Consider the following 17,195-nt stretch of genomic DNA (forward strand, 5'->3'; position numbering starts at 1 on the left):
GGGTGGAATGCGCCTGCCACCCCCAGGCTAGACGAGGGGGCAGAGGGTCAGGGTGGGCATTTGTTGTGCCCCTTTTGAGCTTTGTGGGCCAGAGCTGGGTATAGGGCTGGACAATGAGCCTCCTCTTCCTTGAAAGAAGGAATTTTGGCTGAGACAATTGGGCCCTGTCTGCTCTGGCATGGGGAGTGGTGGCTGACTCAATTCTGTTCCCCCTAAGCCCTAACAAATGTCATCAAGAGAGGGGGGCAGTTTTCCCCTTGGTGCCCTGGGCTGCCCCCTGCCCCTTTGTGACGACTTGCCCTTCTAGCTTTCCTCAGCTGATCTTGCTTTTTCTCCCATAACCTGAGAACTGCTTTGTTCCCTGCAGCTGGTTCTCTCCCTGCCCCCTAACTCTCCCCTAGTCTGTGTTGGGTTCAAGGGGGTACTGGTGGTGTTACAGAGCTCATAGCTTCTGATTTGGGGAGTCCAGAAATAGGGGCCTCCGAGGGTTGGAAAGATACTGCTAGGGAGCCCTTTGCTGGGGTGGGGATGAGGGTAGTGGGACTTGACCCTACTGAGCTGACCCTGCTGGAGCTAAGGAGGAGGCTTGTGGGAGGGGGCAGGAATGGGAGGACTCTCTGGCCCAGCCCCTCCTCTCCTTCTTAGCCTGCCAGGCCCACCCACCAGTCTGAGCTGCTTCTGCTGAGGCTGGTCTGCCTGAAGCCTCCCAGGAGAAAGAAGCCAGGTGGGAATGGAGAGAGAGAGGAAGGCAGGTGGGGAGAGAATTTCAAATGGGGAAAGAGTGGGGTTTACTCAGAGACTTAGGGTGGGCATGAGTTGAGAGGTGTTTTGTTGGAGCAAGGGATGTGCATTTAGGGCGTATGTGATGGCGTGGGTATATGAGGGGAGTAGCAGTGTGTGAAAGGTGTGGAGTTTCCAGGTGCTTGGTTTGTGTGTATGGTGTGAGGGTATATAGCTAGGGTTATTTTATTTTATTTTATTTTTTGAGACGGAGTCTTGCTCTGTCGCCCAGGCTAGAGTGCAGTGGCACGATCTTGGTTCACTGTAACCTCTGCCTCCAGGGTTCAAGTGATTCTCCTGCCTCAGCCTCCCGAGTAGCTGGGATTACAGGCACTCACCACTGCGTCTGGCTAATTTTCTGTATTTTTAGTAGAGATGGGGTTTCACCATCTTGGCAAGGCTGGTCTCGAACTCCTGACCTCATGATCCACCCACCTCAGCCTCCCAAAGTGCTGGGATTACAGGTGTGAGCCACTGCACCCGACCAGCTAGGGTTTTGAAGGTATGAAGTTATAAGAGGGCATGTTAAAGACAGGAGGGTTGGCCGGGCACGGTGGCTCACACCTGTAATCCCAGCACTTTGGGAGGCCAAGGTGGGCGGATCACCTGAGGTCGGGAGTTCGAGACCAGCCTGACCAACATGGAGAAACCCTGTCTCTACTAAAAATACAAAACAAAATTAGCCGGGCGTAGTGGCAGGCACCTGTAGTCCCAGCTACTGGGGAGGCTGAGGCAGGAGAATGGCATGAACCCGGGAGGCGGAGCTTGCAGCAAGCCGAGATCGCACCACTGCACTCCAGCCAGGGTGACAGAGCGAGACTCCGTCTCAAAACGAAACAAAACAAAATTAGCCAGGCGTGGTGGCGCATGCCTGTAATCCCAGCTATTTGGGAGGCTGAGGCAGGAGAATCACTTGAATCCGGGAGGCGGAGGTTGCAGTGAGGCAAGAACATGCCATTGCACTCCACCCTGGGCAGTAAGAGCGAAACTCCTTCTCAAAAACAAAAAAAAAAAAAAAAAAAAGACAGGAGGGTCATAAGGGGAGGGTTGACTGTGTGTCCCTCCAGGTTATGCAGAGGGGATTAGAAGTAAGTAGGTTAGAGGGGAGGTGGAGGGAGTGTGCTGGGCTGTGAGCTTTTTTGATGCTGAATGGATCATGATATGCTTAAGGATAGGATAGCACTGGGTTGTACACACAGGTGTAGGCAATCCTGGTGGCTAGTATGTAAAAGTGAATGTCCTGACTCCCTTAGAGGGCACCTGCAGAGTGCCCTTGGAGGGACTAGTGCTGGAGAAATTAATAGGAGAGGGGACGGGCATCCATTAACCTTTTCTTGCCTGCAGCCTGTAGGGTCCAGCGTCAAAGCGAATCATGGGGTCCAGGGCTGAGCTGTGCACTCTCTTAGGCGGATTCTCCTTCCTCCTGCTACTGACATCAGGCGAGGGGGCCAAGGGTGGATCCCTCAGAGAGAGGTGACAACAGAGGGGGTGGGGCCCGGGGTGAGCTCTTCTCAGGAGCCTTCTGTTGGGGGTGGGGCTTCACAGGAGGCAAAACATAACTGAAAGTTTAGAATGGGGGTAAGAGGCTGTCATCTGGAGGGAGAGCGGGGCCTCAGTAGCCTCTTGAGGGAAGTGGGACTCCTGGCTCGCCAGGGCCTGGCCTACTCAATCTCTCCCACCTCATCCTCTGGCATGGACGCAGTCAGGGAGTCTGCTCCAAGCAGACACTGGTGGTCCCGCTCCGCTACAACGAGTCCTACAGCCAACCAGTGTACAAGCCCTACCTGACCTTGTGCGCTGGGAGGCGCATCTGCAGCACTTACAGGTGAGGGATGGGGAGATGGGACCCCAAGAACCCCGACCAGGACCCGTACTCAGGGTCCTGAGCCGGGCGCTGTGTTCCAGGACCACGTACCGCGTTATGTGGCGGGAGGTGAGGCGGGAGGTTCAGCAGACCCATGCAGTGTGCTGCCAGGGCTGGAAGAAGCGGCACCCGGGGGCGCTCACCTGTGAAGGTGAGGCTGGGTCTTCCAGGCCTTGCGGGAGGCGCGCCCCACGGAGCTGGGGAGATGGGTCGTCGGTTCGAGTCTGAACCCCACTTCCTCTGTCCGCAGCCATCTGCGCCAAGCCTTGCCTGAACGGAGGCGTCTGCGTTAGGCCTGACCAGTGCGAGTGCGCCCCCGGCTGGGGAGGGAAACACTGTCATGTGGGTGAGTCAGCTTTTCCTCCCCACCTACCCAGGTGCTTGCCCCTGCCCCCTCTCTCAGCCCCTTCCTTTTTTCGGTAACTAGACGTGGATGAATGTAGGACCAGCATCACCCTCTGCTCGCACCGTTGTTTTAATACGGCAGGCAGCTTCACCTGCGGCTGCCCCCACGACCTAGTGCTAGGCCTGGACGGGCGCACCTGCACGGAGGGGTCCCCAGAGCCCCCAACCAGTGCCAGCATACTCAGCGTGGCCGGTGAGTGAGCAGGAGTACAGGCCACCGGGGGGACTCGGGACAGGCGTCCGGGCTCGGGCAGTGGTCATGCTCTTGGTCTCCTTTGTCCCTAGTTCGGGAGGCGGAAAATGATGAGCGCGCTCTGAAGCAGGAGATTCGCGAGCTGCGAGGGCGCCTGGAGCGGCTGGAGCAGGTGAGCCAAGCCTGCTGGGTGGGGCGAGGCCAGACGTCACTGTCAATACCCTGAGGCATCTCTTCCTTTCTAGTGGGCCGGTCAGGCTGGGGCCTGGGTCCGAGCGGTGCTGCCCATGCCGCCTGAAGAGCTGCAGCCAGAACAGGTGGCTGAGCTGTGGGGCCGGGGTGACCGGATCGAATCTCTCAGCGACCAGGTGCTGCTGCTGGAGGAGAGGCTAGGTGCCTGTGAGTCCTCACGGTCCTCCCGCCTTGACTTCTATTCCCCAACTTTCCCCAAGACCCCTCCCCATTCAGGCATTCCCTCTTTTCTCCAAGCTCCTCTCCAACATTCACTATCCTCATGCCTCTCCACTTCACCATCGTTCTCTTCTGAAATCCTGTCCCCAGCCCAATAGTTTCACTTATTGTTTGGTGAGAGTGGCAGTGTAGTCCACTCCAGGCTGACCACAGCCACTGTGTCTGCCGTGTCATTAACCAGGCTCCTGTGAGGACAACAGCCTGGGCCTCGGTGTCAATCATCGATAAGAAGCCTCTACAGCATCCCTGCCCCCTAATTTATACAGAAACCGGACCCACTAATCCTCTGGGATTGGCCGACTGTGAGCCGATAAGGCTATCAGCCACCAAAGAGCAATGAACAATGGAAACTTCAGAGAGCTGAAGAAAGGGGGAGCCTGTGTTCTTGGCCCACCCCTGGGTCTTCTGGCTGGGGGCAGGTTGCCTGGGCAAGAACCGCTTCTTCAATTCCTTAACAAATGCAACCACCAAGCACCCAGATCTCTCTCTCTCTCTTTATTTTCAGTTTTTTGCTGTTATCCAGATAATTAATAAAAACCAACCACGCAAAACTGGGTCCCACCCTCTCCTTTTGCTCCCAGCCTACCTCCCCAGTTGTGGGAACAGGTCTGGAGTGAGAGGCAGGGAGTGGCTAATGCCACCAGGAAGAAATGAAAACTGGCTCAGAGAGGGGGAAGCCTCAACAGAAAAAGAAATAAATTAAAAGCCCTCCTATCCCCTCCAGCCAGGGTTTGTTCCTTTCCCCAACTCCCCAGGGGGCAGAAGTGAGTGCAGCACCTGATGTCTGCTTCTTCCCCTTGTGTCTGGGAGATGGTGCAGCAGGGCTGCAGGGGGCTGGGTGGGGTCATGTCCACTGAAGAACTGTACCATGGGGACAGAAAACCAGAAATGTGCAGACTGAACTGGTATCCCAGAGAGTGCACGACCCTGGGCATCTGGACAAGGGCAGGCATGAGACCTCTGAATTAGAAGGGTCCAGCCCCCACTGACGGGAGGCTACACTGGGAGGGAAGGTGAAGGTGCTGAGGAAAGCTCCCAGGATGAGCCTGGGAGGAGTGCTCCAGGTATCAGCTTCCAGCCAGAGGGCGAGAAGTCCTCCTCACAAATGGATGAGTCCATTGAATCCATGGACTTTGGGGTGGGGGGGAATTGTTCCACAGAATGGATGAGTCCACTGGCCAATGTGGGGTAGAGGGGTAGAGAAGACCACACAGGAAGAGACTCCACTGGGGATGGAATGTTCCCCACCCTTGTGTAGGCTGAGTCACTGGAGATGAGGGGGAGGCAACTGTCCCACAGACAAGACAGTAGGAGGTGGGGGTCAAGAGTGGAGACTGCACCGAGGCAAGAGTCCATGGACGGGGCCAAGAGGGGGCAGGAGTGGCGCTGTATCCACATTCACTTCAGAAGTTGAAGATTCCAAAGAGGAGAATAAGTGGGGAGAGGGGAGACAAGGAAGAGGGTTTGGCCCTGCTTCAGGGCCCACTGGGTGGGTAGGTGTGGAGAGGCAGATGGGGACAGATGGGAGGAGAGCTCACGGCCAGGGTTCACCCACCCCCCCCAGGCTTCTTCAGATAGTCACCACCACCCCGGCCATCAGTGGAGATTTCCCGGAAAACAGTGAGCATGGAGTGCCGGACTCTGTCAGCCAGAGCTGGGACGTCATCTGGTGTCAGCCCTTCCGTGGGCACTGGGGGCAGCACCCGCACCTGACATTGTCCTGGGGCAAGGGGAGCACCATCATGGCCTGTCCACCCAGGTCTTTGCCCACAGGTGGGGCCCAGCTTCCAAGAGATACTCTTCCTCAACCTTTCAGTTCTCTTCCCCCAACCCCGGACAACCACCCCTGGGCTTGCCAGCTGCCACTTCTGAGGCCCTTCTCCTATACAAAGCCTTCTCCAATCCCCAGTTCAGACATCTCAGCACCCCTCCAACCCCCCTCCTCTGGGTTTGGCATTTACTGCTGAATGAATGTTATTCATTACAGCTTTGTGCACACAGGCCTTATCTTTCCTGTTAAGATTAGTAACAGCCTCTCTTGGTGGGACCAAGTGCTACCCATCTGGCAGGGTATGGTGGGTGCTTGGTAAAGACTTATTGGCTGATGTGGAGTTAGACTAGATGACTGTGTAGACATCTCATGGCTCTGACACTGAATGATCCCCTTGCCTCACAGGGATGTCCTCCCAGCCTCTCTGGACACACCCTACCCCAGAACTGCTCAAAGCCCTCACCCGAGGTGAAGCGACGCTCCTTCTTGCAGTAGAAGTCTTGGTAGGAGGACATGACTATGGGGACAATGGGAACCTGGGGAAGGGGTAAAGCAGGTCAGTCCACAGCTCTCTTCAGAGACTCTTACAATAAGCCCCTGCCCAGAGATGAGGGAATGGTGGGGGTTGGCAGCTGAGTAGAACGAGGAGCAGTAGTCACCTGGGCCTGCACTGCAAGATGGAAGGCGCCACGTTTGAAGGGCAGCATGGAGCCATTGTGGTTTCTCGTTCCCTCAGGAAACACCCAGACCCTCACCTGGGGGAGAAAGAGGGTCAAGGAAGACAAATACATATGGAGGAGTCAGAGTAGGTGTGATGTTATAATGGGATCTTTGCGGCCCACTGGCCCTGCATATCAGTTTATTTACAACTGTTCTACTCTCTATCCCTCCAATCCCCCATTTCCCCAGGATGACTCACGTCCTGGGTGAGCAGGGTCTGGGCGACCTCAGACATGACACTGATGGCATCCCCCGTGCGCTTCCGGTCGATGAAGATGACTCCTGCCAGCCAGCAGGCCAGCCCGGCAGAGCCAGCCCACAGTAGCTCGCGCTTGGCAATGGGCACACAGCGGCCTGGCAGTACTTCCATCATCCCTTGGGCAGGGTGGGGGTGGGTGAGGATCGAGGTGGAGGCAGAGTGTCACAGAAGGCAACCCACCTCACCCAGATCATCACCCACTCTGGTAGGGACTGGAGGTGAAGGAGGAGACTAGGCAGGGGGGGCCCCAAGTGAAGGAAAGGGTGACCAAAAGTATATGTACCCTGCTTATGAGGGCAGTTCTACCCAGGGAATGAAGGCCTGAGCGGGAGGCAAGGGGGCAATGTCCCAGAGGAGGGGGAATTGAAGATCTCTAGGAGAAGATATTCTAGGGAAGGTTCCAGGAGGGGAGGCATGGCTGGGGAAGGTGTGCCCTGTGGTGGGGTCTCACCAAGCAGATCGAGAGAGCTCTGGTGGTTGGAGACAACAACATAGGGCTGCGAGGGAGGGAAGTGGTGAGCCCCTCGCACCTCCACTCGGATCCCGTACAGGTATTTGATGTGGAGCAGCATTAGACGCAAGATCCTGTGGGGTCATGGCAAGGGGTCCCAGTGGGATCCATTGATGTCCCTCTGCATACCTCAGCTCCCCCCACCCTACTGTCTTTCTGACCACCTTTGCAGTCCTCTCCCCATTCCCTGTCTCTGGTCTCTCTCAGTCTTTGCTACACACACCATGCCCCCTTCCCCCAATCCACTACTCACTTTGTACCCTTAAGTTCCCTCATTGCCCAAGACCCCTTGCCCCTCACTTCATGTTCTCGACGTTGCGTCCTCGCACGGCACACACAGGGATGGCGAGCACAGCCAGGAAGAGGATCCAGCCATTGTAGAAGGCCATCTTGAAGAAGTACTTGGCACTGGGGCTACAGAACCACAGGGTGGGCAGCAGGAAGAGCAGCAGCAGGAAGAGCAGCAGCAGTAGCATCCATGCCCCTGGCCACAAATCCATTCTGGCCACCTGCAGGGGATGGGGCAAGGGACAATCAGCCTGGTTTCTGGAGGAGAGTGGGGTAGGCAAGGCACAGAAGGCAGGGTTGGGGGCTGGCGCTATGAGGACAAGGGCCTGAGACACAAACTGGGGCAGGGTTCTCATTGAAACCTTCCCAGGAAGGCTCTCTAGGATGAGGGTGGTAGAGATAGAGCTCAGGACTGCTTTCCCACCCCTCTTCCCAAAGGCTCCGGATATATTCAGACAAGAGACACAAGACATGGACATCTACAATTCACAGATACCTGATAATAAATGACAACAAGAATAATAGCTAACACTTGTAGCTGGTAAGGGTCTTATAATGGTCTATACTTGTGCTGTCCGAGAAAGTAGCCACCACCTACATGTGGCTCCTGAGCACTTGAAATACAGCCAGTCTGAACTGAGACATGCTGGAAATGCAAAATACACATCAGATTTCAAAGACTGAATAAAAAACAAAATGTAAGATATCCATTATTGATCTTTTATGCTGACTACATTTTGAAAAATTTTTTTTTTGTTGTTGTTGTTGTTGTTGTTCACAATATTTTATTAGTTAGGAAAAGTGAGACTGTGGCATTGTCCGTGTAGCAGGGTGGAAGCACTCCAGCCCATGCTCTGGCCAAACCCACTTCAGCCTTACATGCAGGCTGCCTACCAATTCAGGAACAGGGCCCCAAATTAATTCCCTTTAAGGCCAACCAGATTCCCCCAAATCCCCATCAAGCTTTTCCTGCCCTGTTCATATGCAGGTGAACCCCGGATCCTGCCCACCCCAGAATATGCCAATTTTTATTATCTAAAATGGAGCATACAGACTGGTGCCCCGCAGAGAAGCCCCAAATTCCAGGTCAGAGCTGAAGCTGCAGTCTGCGCCCGCAGGCTCCCTTGAAGCAGGATGGTTCATGATGCCCTACTCAAACAGGGCATTTTGAAATTATAAACTTGGGCCAGGCGTGGTGGCTCACGCCTGTAATCCCAGCACTTTGGGAAGCCGAGGTGGGCGGATCACGAGGTCAGGAGTTCAGGACCAGCCTGACCAACATGGTGAAACCCCATCTCTAATAAAAATACAAAAATTAGCCAGGCCTGTTGGCGCATGCCTGTAATCCCAGCTACTCGGGAGGCTGAGGCAGGAGAATCGCTTGAACCCGGGAGGCGGAGGTTGCAGTGAACCAAGATCACGCCACTGCACTCCAGCCTGGGCAACAGAGTGAGACTCTGTCTCAAAAAAAAAAAAAAAAAAAAAAAGAAATTATAATCTTTTGGATGTTATCAGATTCAAGAAAATATATTACTAAAATTAATTTCACTCTTTTTGCCTTGTAAAAACGTGGCTACCATAAAAAAATTACATTGTGGCTTGCATTATATTTCTGTAGAACAGCACTGGTCTATACATTAAGTTAAACTCTTAAAATGATGCATACGATAGTCTAGAAAGTACTATTATTATTTACATTTTATAGGAAATAGGCCCAGAGATGCTAAATAACTTACCTGAGGTCATACAGCTCCTGTAAACAGCAGTTTCTAGGTTAAATCTAAGCCGCCTGTGTTCCTAACCACTCTGTTATGCTGACACTGGTATGTACTGCATATACATATACGAACACAGCACACAGCATATATGGTAATTGTGACAGAACACTCACAGCCATATACCCAGGGGCCAAATGGCAAGATTAAAAGTTTGTGTCACTAATGCCAACAGACACACAGTCATACAAAGATTAACATGTTCACACACAGACACAAATTTATAATTACACCCAGTGACAGATAAAAGAATGTAAATGCGTAACTAGAAAAATCCCTCTCCACCCAGCAGCTCCCCCATTACTAGGTAAACTTATGGACATACCTGGAATAGCTACAAAGACCAATCCTACCTCCAGACAGGCAAACGAATCCTACTACCCTCTCCCTTCCTTCTAGTGACACTTTGCGTGGGCAGGTACAGTGTGTGAGGCCTCGCGAAGTGAAAAAAGGAGGGAATGGAGTAAAGGGGACCTAACAGCACTTGCCCTGGGAGAGGAAAGGGCTCAAGAGGAAGACAGGCAGGAACACAGAACCTGCGTTCTAGGTTCTTCCTCCTTCCTCCACTCTGCCCCACTGTTGGGGGCAGGGTAACAATTCACAAAAAGGGTGTTCAGGCAAATACCTGTCATTCCTACTGAGGCCACAGGCACTGTCTTCCCATGACGGGAAGGGCTATGCTCAAAGGTAAGCCTATTGCCAAGCGAGAAGGTAACAGGCAATAGAGGAAACAGGAGACCCTGCCAGCTGGAACACCGTAGGCTTTCTGAGCTGCTCCATCCCACTGCCCCTACAAGTTCAGAACAGCATCATTTCTCCCCTGAACTATGTGGAGTAGGCTCCCAACTCCCTCCAATCCATCTTCCACGTAGCAACCACAGAGATTTTTCTGTTAGCACAAATTTTTCTGAAACACAGAGCATTTCCCTGTCTTGCCTAAAGGCTCTTCTTGACAAGTTGACTTCTGCTTACATCTTCGACCACATCCTCACAAAACTCTTTTTTGTTCCAGTCAAACTGATTCACTTCAGTTCCTCAGACACCATGATCTTTCATGCTTCCGCACCTTGAACATGCTGTTCCCTTTGGCTGGAATGCCCGTCTCTTCTCCTGCCTCACACAGCTCAGTGTCACCTTTTGGAGGGCTGCCTGAACCCCTCCAGGCCTGTGCTTTCATTACACTTTTATCTTGATCAGTGGGTCTCGAAGTATAGAAATGCAAATTACTAGACTTCACCCCAGATCTACTGAATCAGAAATTCTGGGCATTAGGTCCAGCAATCTATTTTTCTTTTTCTCACTCTGTCACTCAGGCTGGTTTTGAACTCCTGGCCTCATGTGATCCTCCTGCCTCAGCCTTCCAAACTGTTGGGATTACAGGTGTGAGCCATCGTGGCTGGCTAGCAATCTGTATTTTAACAAGCCCTCTGGTGAGTCTGATGTGTGCCTGAATTTAAGAACCACTGATCTTGACAACACACTATGTGTTGACTGGCATTTTTGTTTCCCTCCTTAGGCTACAAACAGCTTAAGGACAGGCACTCTGTCTTATCTCCAATGCCAGGACAATAGGAGATGGAGTAGGTGCTCAATAAATACTTGCTGGACAGATTCTAAGGCTGTATACACACCCACAGAGCCACAATTAATGACAGAGATGGCAGTTCTGATCACAAATTAGTTATCCTCTTGAGTAGAACTGACTACTAAAAGAAAAGTCACTGAGAAAGTAACGAACACACCAAGCCTAATGGTAACCGACTCTGAATAGATACATGCAATACATGGCCATAACGAAGGCAGAGTAACAATAATCAGGAAGAGGTCATCTCACAAGAGAAATGTACAGAATGGGATCAACATGCCACAGGGAAAGATGCTGCTCTCATCAAATGTGTGCCAACAGTGCAAAGAATGGAGGATAATGTCCATAAATAAATACCAACAATGGGGTTCACAGCAGGGTTGACCCTGTGACATGCATTGAGCTCATGGACACAGACTGTACACAGCCACTGGAAAGATAATGTTTGTGTAGAGAGGTATGGGGCAGGGAGGTCACCAAGGTAAGGCATGCAGGGATGGTTCTTTGCAGACCTGGAGACCCAGTTACCTTCTTCTCTAACACTTGATATTAAGTGACCCTCTTTGGAGAACAAAAGTCCAAGGATTTAGAAATGCAATGGAGGGCCAATTTAATGAGCATACGGCTCACAAAATATACTGATGACAAATTTATAACACACATTCTATGGTCCTGTTACATCAGTGTATCGTGCAAAGGCGCATACACATGTGTTCTGTGAACTGTGACTGGGAAAACAGCAAACAGGCCAATTCAGTCAGACATGAGAGTGTGGGCTATTCAGCCAAGCCATGGGATCCCACACATGAAGACTACTGCAAATGGTAGGACCATGGACGTGTCAAAGCAAAATAAGGTATATAACCTTCACACGCTGAAATAAACATGCCAAAACATAAAACGTGCAAGTAACGTGAAACTATAGAACAGGTGCAATATATGAAAAGTCACACACATGCGGTACTTGAACATGTCAAAACTGGATGTGAGACATGGACACGAGAATGGAGAATGGGCAATTCTGATAGAAAATAACACACCATTTCTACACAGCCTATGGATAGCATTGGGAGAACCTAGTTGCACACAAGCCATTAAACATGTCAAAGGCACACAGACTCAATGTAGAAAACATGGCTCCCATAAGGCATTTGTGTGTCAGTAAGGGTCTAGCAGTGTGGAAGGCCACTGAGAAACAAGACGTCCTGTGCCTAGATGGAAACAGAGGCGCCTAAGGGTATTCCTAAGAGGCAAATTCTGCTGGCCTTCTCCCCTCATGACCCTTCAAGAGTCATGTGGGGTCAAAGGGCAAGAAAAAGAATTGGGAAAGGTGTAGGGAATTCCCTCTCCAGGATTCCCTGTGCACACTCCCAGTCCCAAATTCACAAGGGTTTCCATTTCTCCTCCCTCCCGTGTCTCTTCCATCCTTCCTCCCTCTCAGGTCCCTCTCCTATCCCCAGCAACCCTTTCCCAGTCAGCCCCTCTCCTTTCCCCAGCAACCCTCTCCCCCCGTCGGCCCTCCCAGACCCAGTCTCTCCCCTTCCCCTCATCCTAGTCGCTTTCAGCACCCTCTTCCCTCCTCCTCCCATCCCTTTCCCGCCCACACCTCAGTGGGGTAGGGGGCCTGGGGGGCTGGCCCCCTCCCCAGCCAGGCTGCGGCAGCGGTGGTGGCGGATGGCTGTGTCTCTGTCTCTGTCGGGGTGTCGGTGCCAAGGGGGCGACGGGATTTGGGGGTGTCCTAGCCCCGGCCGATGGAGGGGAGGTGGGAGTGGGAGGTTGGGCCCATAGCGGTAGGAATGGTGGGGGGCTGTCCCCCCAGCACCCTCCCTCCCTCCCTTTCTGCTGTCTCTCTGAGGGCTGGGGCTGCTGCTGCCGCTATTCCCCCGCCACCCCTCCCCAACGCCTGCTGGTTTCCGGGGCCGGCCAGGAAGTGGAGGGCGGTGATGGGCAGCCTGTTTTGCCAATCGTCTCCCAGAAACTCAGGCATCTCCTCCCCACATCTACCAGTGTCCTCTTGCGAGCCCCGCCCCAGGGCTCTCCCTCAGTCTTTGCCCCCATCTCTGGCTCCAGCTGCATCTTTTTTTTTTCTAACTCCCTTTCAGCTCTGGATCCCCTGGTGCTGTATTCCTCCTTCGGCCACTCAAGCCACTTTTACTTGGTCTCTTTTTTTCTCAACTCCGGTTATCTGCTGCTTATTCCTCCCAACTATTCTTAAAGACCCCTTTTCCCGTACCCATTCAATTCTAAACATTTATCAAGCATCTATCTACCATATGACAAACATTAAGTTCACCTCTCTTCTTTTTCTCTCCAGGACTCCATCTCACCCCATCTCACTCTCCAGTCCTCTGGTCTGGTTTCCTTTGCCCTTTGTCCCTCACTATCTCCCAGCAGTCCAGCTCCCCCCTCCACCTGCCTTCTCTGGCCTTTAAAGAGAAGAGATCTCTTCGGCCTTATCCCTGACCCTTTCCTTTTCCATGCTCTTTTACCTCTGTACTTTTCTTTCCTCCTTCCTTCCTATCAGTCTCCTTACTTGCCCAAGCTGAGACAACCCCTTCTCACAACGTACAATATGGATACATCTTTTCTTCCAATGGAAATTTGGCTTCAGGGGTGCTTTCTAGAAAAATAAAAAGTGAGGAAGAATGCCGATTCCTCTGGAAGGAGGGTGCCTCCTTAATTTGGTAGCCATGTGTCTAGTTTTCCACCCCCTCTTCTCTTCCTCCACTCCCATTATCCCTTTACTAGGATCATTCCATCACTTCACTCTCCTTCATTTCCACCTTTCCCTCTCAATATCTTCCTTCCTAAACCTCAAGTTTCCTGAATCCTCATCTGCCCCAGTCCTTCTTTACGCAACTGCTAACTTCTCATCTTTCCTTACTCTTGAGTCACATGGAATCTTTTATCAAGGTCCCACCTCTAGCCACACCTTTACCCTGCAGGAGTTTACATGCCCTCGGGAAGACGATTGGTACTGGGAGGACCGTTACCTAGTTCTGCTCCTTTGGTCACAGTGAGGGTCAGTGATTGTAGGAAAAGCCCAAACTCCCCGGGGTCCAACCCGGGAAGAAGACCCTATTTCTGATGGGCAAATTATAAGGAGGAAAGGGCGGGTCTAACCCCCACGGGTCTCCTTAAAAGGGGCGGGCTTTGCCCCTTCTGCACCACTCACAAAAGGGTTGAGCCCAGAGCTTTCCTGCTCTGAAGGTTTAATACGGAGTTGAAGTCAATCCTGTTCTACTCTGTGTACAACATTAAGAAAGGGGTGGGCTTTTAGTTCAGTTTTGCTCTGTAAATCACCTGATGTGGGGAGGGCTGAGTCGTCCAGCCGAATGAGTTAGGTTAACACCAGCGCCGCAGATCGATGTTCGTACTATCCAAACGTCGGGTTAATCCCAGTTCTGCTCCCTTAACTAAAAGGGAGGGGCAGACCCAAGTTCTGCTCTCTACGTCACCAAAAGAGGTTGGAGCCATTTTGAACCCTGCGACCCTAGTGTTTTCCCTCTTTCCCTAGCTCTTCGCCGTCTTTCCCGATGTCGGCCAATCAGGGGAAAAGGAAAAGGCCCAATCAGCAGAAAGTCCAACAGCTGAAGGACGCGGATGAAGCGAGCCGAGGACTTTGAAGTGCAAGCCTCGCCAATTGTAGAGCAGTCACCATGGCGACAAGATAGGGGTGAAGAGGTGGAACAAGAGAAGGTTCAACCCTCACAGGATTGGCCCACCCCCGTCCCGCCGCTTGCTGCGCAGGCGCGTTTTACCTAACCACCATTTTCCGTCAAGTTCTAGCCAATGAGTTGCTTTGGAGCCATACGCTCCAAAGTCCAATAGCAATCCGGACATTCTCTGAAAGAGGAAGCGAAGGAAAGAAGGAGGCTTACAGTGGGCGAGGTCTATAGGTATTCCCGAGCAAATTGCTTATGGCTTTGGTTATGACTGACAACTACTCAGGCGAATAAAGCCCTCCTTGGCCAGGCGACAGGGTGTAGCGAGTTATTACCAATCCCTTGGCATTGCACATTGACTTAGACCGTATCAGCCAATAGCCATTGTGGGAAGGCAGGACTGCACCAACCTTTTCCCGCCCCTACCCTTTGGGCCAATCCTTTCTTTTGAATTCTTTGTGACTGGTAGGCATTCAGACCAATAGTGATTAGGAAACCTTGAAGCCTGCCCAACGATCGTGGGCAGGAGGTGGTTTCTGGTTTGTTGGGGCGTGTGTATGTGTATTTGGGGGGACTGAAGGGTACGTGGGGCGAAACAAAACCGGCCATGGCAGCAGCGGAGGAGGAGGACGGGGGCCCCGAAGGGCCAAATCGCGAGCGGGGCGGGGCGGGCGCGACCTTCGAATGTAATATATGTTTGGAGACTGCTCGGGAAGCTGTGGTCAGTGTGTGTGGCCACCTGTACTGGTGAGAATCGAGGAGGGGGGCGGAAGGCGGTGGGTCTCGCTTATATACTGGAGAGGCTAGGAGCGAATAATCATACAGTCATACAGATAATCGGAGGGCACGTTCCCGTAGGTGAGGCCCGACAGGAGACATAAGACTTTGCTGGTATGTGTGGGTGGGAGTATAACGGTCGAGATCTGTGGAAAGAAAGGTCTTAGGAACCAGGAGCGGGGGCATGTGATGTGCTGAGAAGAGAAGGTGGGGCGGGGAGTGGCGGGACAATGTGAGACCTGAGCCACCTTACCCCAGAGAAGTGAGGGGTCTTAGCTGTGCAGGTGGAAACAAATGAGACACAAAGGTTAGGAGAGGCACGCATCAATTGAGTCGGGGAGAACCAGGAAATATGGATCACATTCAGATGAGATCTGGGAGGGGGCTGGTATAAGGGCACTGTGGAGAGGCAGACTTGAAAGGTTAAAGGGTCGTAAAGATAGGGACATTATTGAGCTTGGAAGTGAGTAATGGGGGAATGTGCTAATAAAGGGGTTTGGTGTGGAGTGATGGGGTTGGGGTTGAAAAGAGGAGACCTGCAAAGAGGTGGCTGAAGGGAATTAGAAATTAACTTGAAAGGCAGACGAGAGAGGGCACTAAAATTTGTATGTGTTTGTTGGGGAGAGGAGAAAGGAGAGGGTTGAGTGTGTTGAGGATGGGCTAAGCTTTAGGTGTTGGAAGATCAGACAAGCAGGAAGGCCAAGTTGGCTGGCATGGTAGAGGTTGCAGAAAATCTGAAAAGCAACAGCAGGTTGCTTGGGAAGAGGGGTCAGATGGGATTCTGCGAAGTCTGGGGTCTGTGTCTCTCTTTTCTGTAGCTAGTTTGACCTTTTTTTTTTCTCCCCCATCCAGTTGGCCATGTCTTCATCAGGTGCGTACTCAGGAGATGAAGAGGGAAATGGGGAGGTCTGAGGAGCTGGAAGACCCTCTTTTATACTGGAAACCACTATTTTTTTCTCCCCAGTGGCTGGAGACACGGCCAGAGCGGCAAGAGTGTCCGGTATGTAAAGCTGGGATCAGCAGAGAGAAGGTTGTCCCGCTTTATGGGCGAGGGAGCCAGAAGCCCCAGGATCCCAGGTGAGAGACTGGAGGTGTTGCTTAGGGAAGATTGAAGGCTTCTGCCCTTGGAAAACTGTGCGGAAGATGAGAGGAGAAAATTCCCTGTTAACTTTCTCTCTCCTCTTCCTCAGATTAAAAACTCCACCCCGCCCCCAGGGCCAGAGACCAGCTCCAGAGAGCAGAGGGGTGAGTCTTCTTGTCCAGTTGTGTCCCTTCCTTGACAGATTTGCAGGTTTCCCATCTGACTTTTTCTGCCTCCCTAGGGATTCCAGCCATTTGGTGATACCGGGGGCTTCCACTTCTCATTTGGTGTTGGTGCTTTTCCCTTTGGCTTTTTCACCACCGTCTTCAATGCCCATGAGCCTTTCCGCCGGGGTACAGGTAAGAGTCACACTCAGCTCCCATCAGGGAGCCCTGTGAATCCCCTCAGGCCCCCTCCCAGCCTAGGAGCATATGCTTCCACAGCTTTCCTCTCTCTCACAGGTGTGGATCTGGGACAGGGTCACCCGGCCTCCAGCTGGCAGGATTCCCTCTTCCTGTTTCTCGCCATCTTCTTCTTTTTTTGGCTGCTCAGTATTTGAGCTATGTCTCCTTCCTGCCCACCTCCAGCCAGAGGAGAATCAGTATTGGGGGTCCCTGCTGACCCTTCCTTACTCCTGGACCCCCTTGACCCCTCTATTTCTGTTGGCTAAGGCCAGCCCTGGACATTCTCCAGGAAGGCCTGGGGAGGAGGAGTGAAGTCTGTGCATAGATGGGAGAGCCTTCTGCTCAGAGGCTCACTCGGTAACGTTGTAATTCTCTGCCCTGGGGATGGAGGATGGATTGAGAGAATGTCTTTCTCCTCTCCTAAGTCTTTGCTTTCCCTGATTTCTTGATTTGATCTTGAAAGGTGGGCAAAGTTCCCTCTGACTCTTCCCCCACTCCCCATCTTATTGATTTAATTTAATTTTTCACTCCCCAGAGTCTAATATGGATTCTGACTCTTAAGTGCTTCCTCCCCCTCACTACCTCCTTTAATACAAATTCAATAAAAAAAAAGGTGAAATATATTGATGGGATCTCTTCCCAAGTT

At 52.3% G+C, this 17,195-nt stretch overlaps 3 protein-coding genes across 8 annotated transcripts; 2 read left to right on the forward strand and 1 right to left on the reverse strand.

Moving 5' to 3' along the window:
* Nucleotides 1-648: 648 nt before the first annotated feature.
* EGFL8 (EGF like domain multiple 8) lies at nt 649-4,181 on the forward strand. Of its 4 annotated transcripts, none has more exons than XM_032141366.2 (8): nt 649-724; nt 2,125-2,253; nt 2,483-2,605; nt 2,686-2,795; nt 2,895-2,990; nt 3,072-3,242; nt 3,335-3,414; nt 3,488-3,985. In XM_032141366.2, the coding sequence occupies exons 2-8, from the start codon at nt 2,153-2,155 to the stop codon at nt 3,809-3,811; spliced, it is 1,005 nt and encodes a 334-aa protein (XP_031997257.1). In that variant the 5' UTR covers nt 649-724; nt 2,125-2,152; the 3' UTR covers nt 3,812-3,985. The 4 variants fall into 4 exon arrangements, with proteins under 4 accessions (XP_031997257.1, XP_058288050.1, XP_058288049.1 ...); XM_058432068.1 differs by lacking the exon at nt 649-724 and having other exon boundaries at nt 1,389-2,253; nt 3,488-3,641; nt 3,895-4,181; XM_058432067.1 differs by lacking the exon at nt 649-724 and having other exon boundaries at nt 1,382-2,253; nt 3,132-3,242.
* A 12-nt stretch (nt 4,182-4,193) lies between these two features.
* Nucleotides 4,194-14,285, reverse strand: AGPAT1 (1-acylglycerol-3-phosphate O-acyltransferase 1). Of its 3 annotated transcripts, none has more exons than XM_032141376.2 (7): nt 13,926-14,285; nt 7,275-7,483; nt 6,915-7,048; nt 6,404-6,579; nt 6,144-6,239; nt 5,948-6,020; nt 4,194-5,433 (listed from the first exon to the last, which is right to left on the reverse strand). In XM_032141376.2, the coding sequence occupies exons 2-7, from the start codon at nt 7,472-7,474 to the stop codon at nt 5,261-5,263; spliced, it is 852 nt and encodes a 283-aa protein (XP_031997267.1). In that variant the 5' UTR covers nt 7,475-7,483; nt 13,926-14,285; the 3' UTR covers nt 4,194-5,260. The 3 variants fall into 3 exon arrangements, with proteins under 3 accessions (XP_031997267.1, XP_031997266.1, XP_031997263.1); XM_032141375.2 differs by lacking the exon at nt 13,926-14,285 and adding an exon at nt 13,616-13,686; XM_032141372.2 differs by lacking the exon at nt 13,926-14,285 and adding an exon at nt 12,229-12,509.
* A 483-nt stretch (nt 14,286-14,768) lies between these two features.
* Nucleotides 14,769-17,172, forward strand: RNF5 (ring finger protein 5). The gene is made up of 6 exons (XM_032141385.2): nt 14,769-15,034; nt 15,917-15,935; nt 16,029-16,141; nt 16,255-16,309; nt 16,387-16,504; nt 16,607-17,172. Exons 1-6 carry the CDS (start codon nt 14,895-14,897, stop codon nt 16,702-16,704), a joined length of 543 nt encoding a protein of 180 aa, XP_031997276.1. The 5' UTR covers nt 14,769-14,894; the 3' UTR covers nt 16,705-17,172.
* The last annotated feature ends 23 nt before the right edge of the window (nt 17,173-17,195 follow it).

This window comes from Hylobates moloch, unplaced genomic scaffold (genome assembly GCF_009828535.3).
Source record: "Hylobates moloch isolate HMO894 unplaced genomic scaffold, HMol_V3 SCAFFOLD_20, whole genome shotgun sequence".
Classification (NCBI taxonomy): Eukaryota; Metazoa; Chordata; class Mammalia; order Primates; family Hylobatidae; genus Hylobates; species Hylobates moloch.

Excerpts from the sequence above, each read along its gene's own strand:
- AGPAT1 (XM_032141376.2), bottom strand. The coding sequence starts at position 7,474 with ATGGATTTGTGGCCAGGGGCATGGATGCTACTGCTGCTGCTCTTCCTG. Across the intron at positions 6,580-6,914 it reads GAGCTCTCTCGATCTGCTTG|GGATGATGGAAGTACTGCCA; the intron begins GTGAGACCCCAC and ends ACCCTGCCCAAG. Across the intron at positions 6,240-6,403 it reads AGACCCTGCTCACCCAGGAC|GTGAGGGTCTGGGTGTTTCC; the intron begins GTGAGTCATCCT and ends TTTCTCCCCCAG.
- EGFL8 (XM_032141366.2), top strand. The coding sequence starts at position 2,153 with ATGGGGTCCAGGGCTGAGCTGTGCACTCTCTTAGGCGGATTCTCCTTC. Across the intron at positions 2,254-2,482 it reads GGTGGATCCCTCAGAGAGAG|TCAGGGAGTCTGCTCCAAGC; the intron begins GTGACAACAGAG and ends GCATGGACGCAG. Across the intron at positions 3,243-3,334 it reads CAGCATACTCAGCGTGGCCG|TTCGGGAGGCGGAAAATGAT; the intron begins GTGAGTGAGCAG and ends CTTTGTCCCTAG.
- RNF5 (XM_032141385.2), top strand. The coding sequence starts at position 14,895 with ATGGCAGCAGCGGAGGAGGAGGACGGGGGCCCCGAAGGGCCAAATCGC. Across the intron at positions 16,142-16,254 it reads CAGAAGCCCCAGGATCCCAG|ATTAAAAACTCCACCCCGCC; the intron begins GTGAGAGACTGG and ends CCTCTTCCTCAG. Across the intron at positions 16,310-16,386 it reads CAGCTCCAGAGAGCAGAGGG|GGATTCCAGCCATTTGGTGA; the intron begins GTGAGTCTTCTT and ends CTGCCTCCCTAG.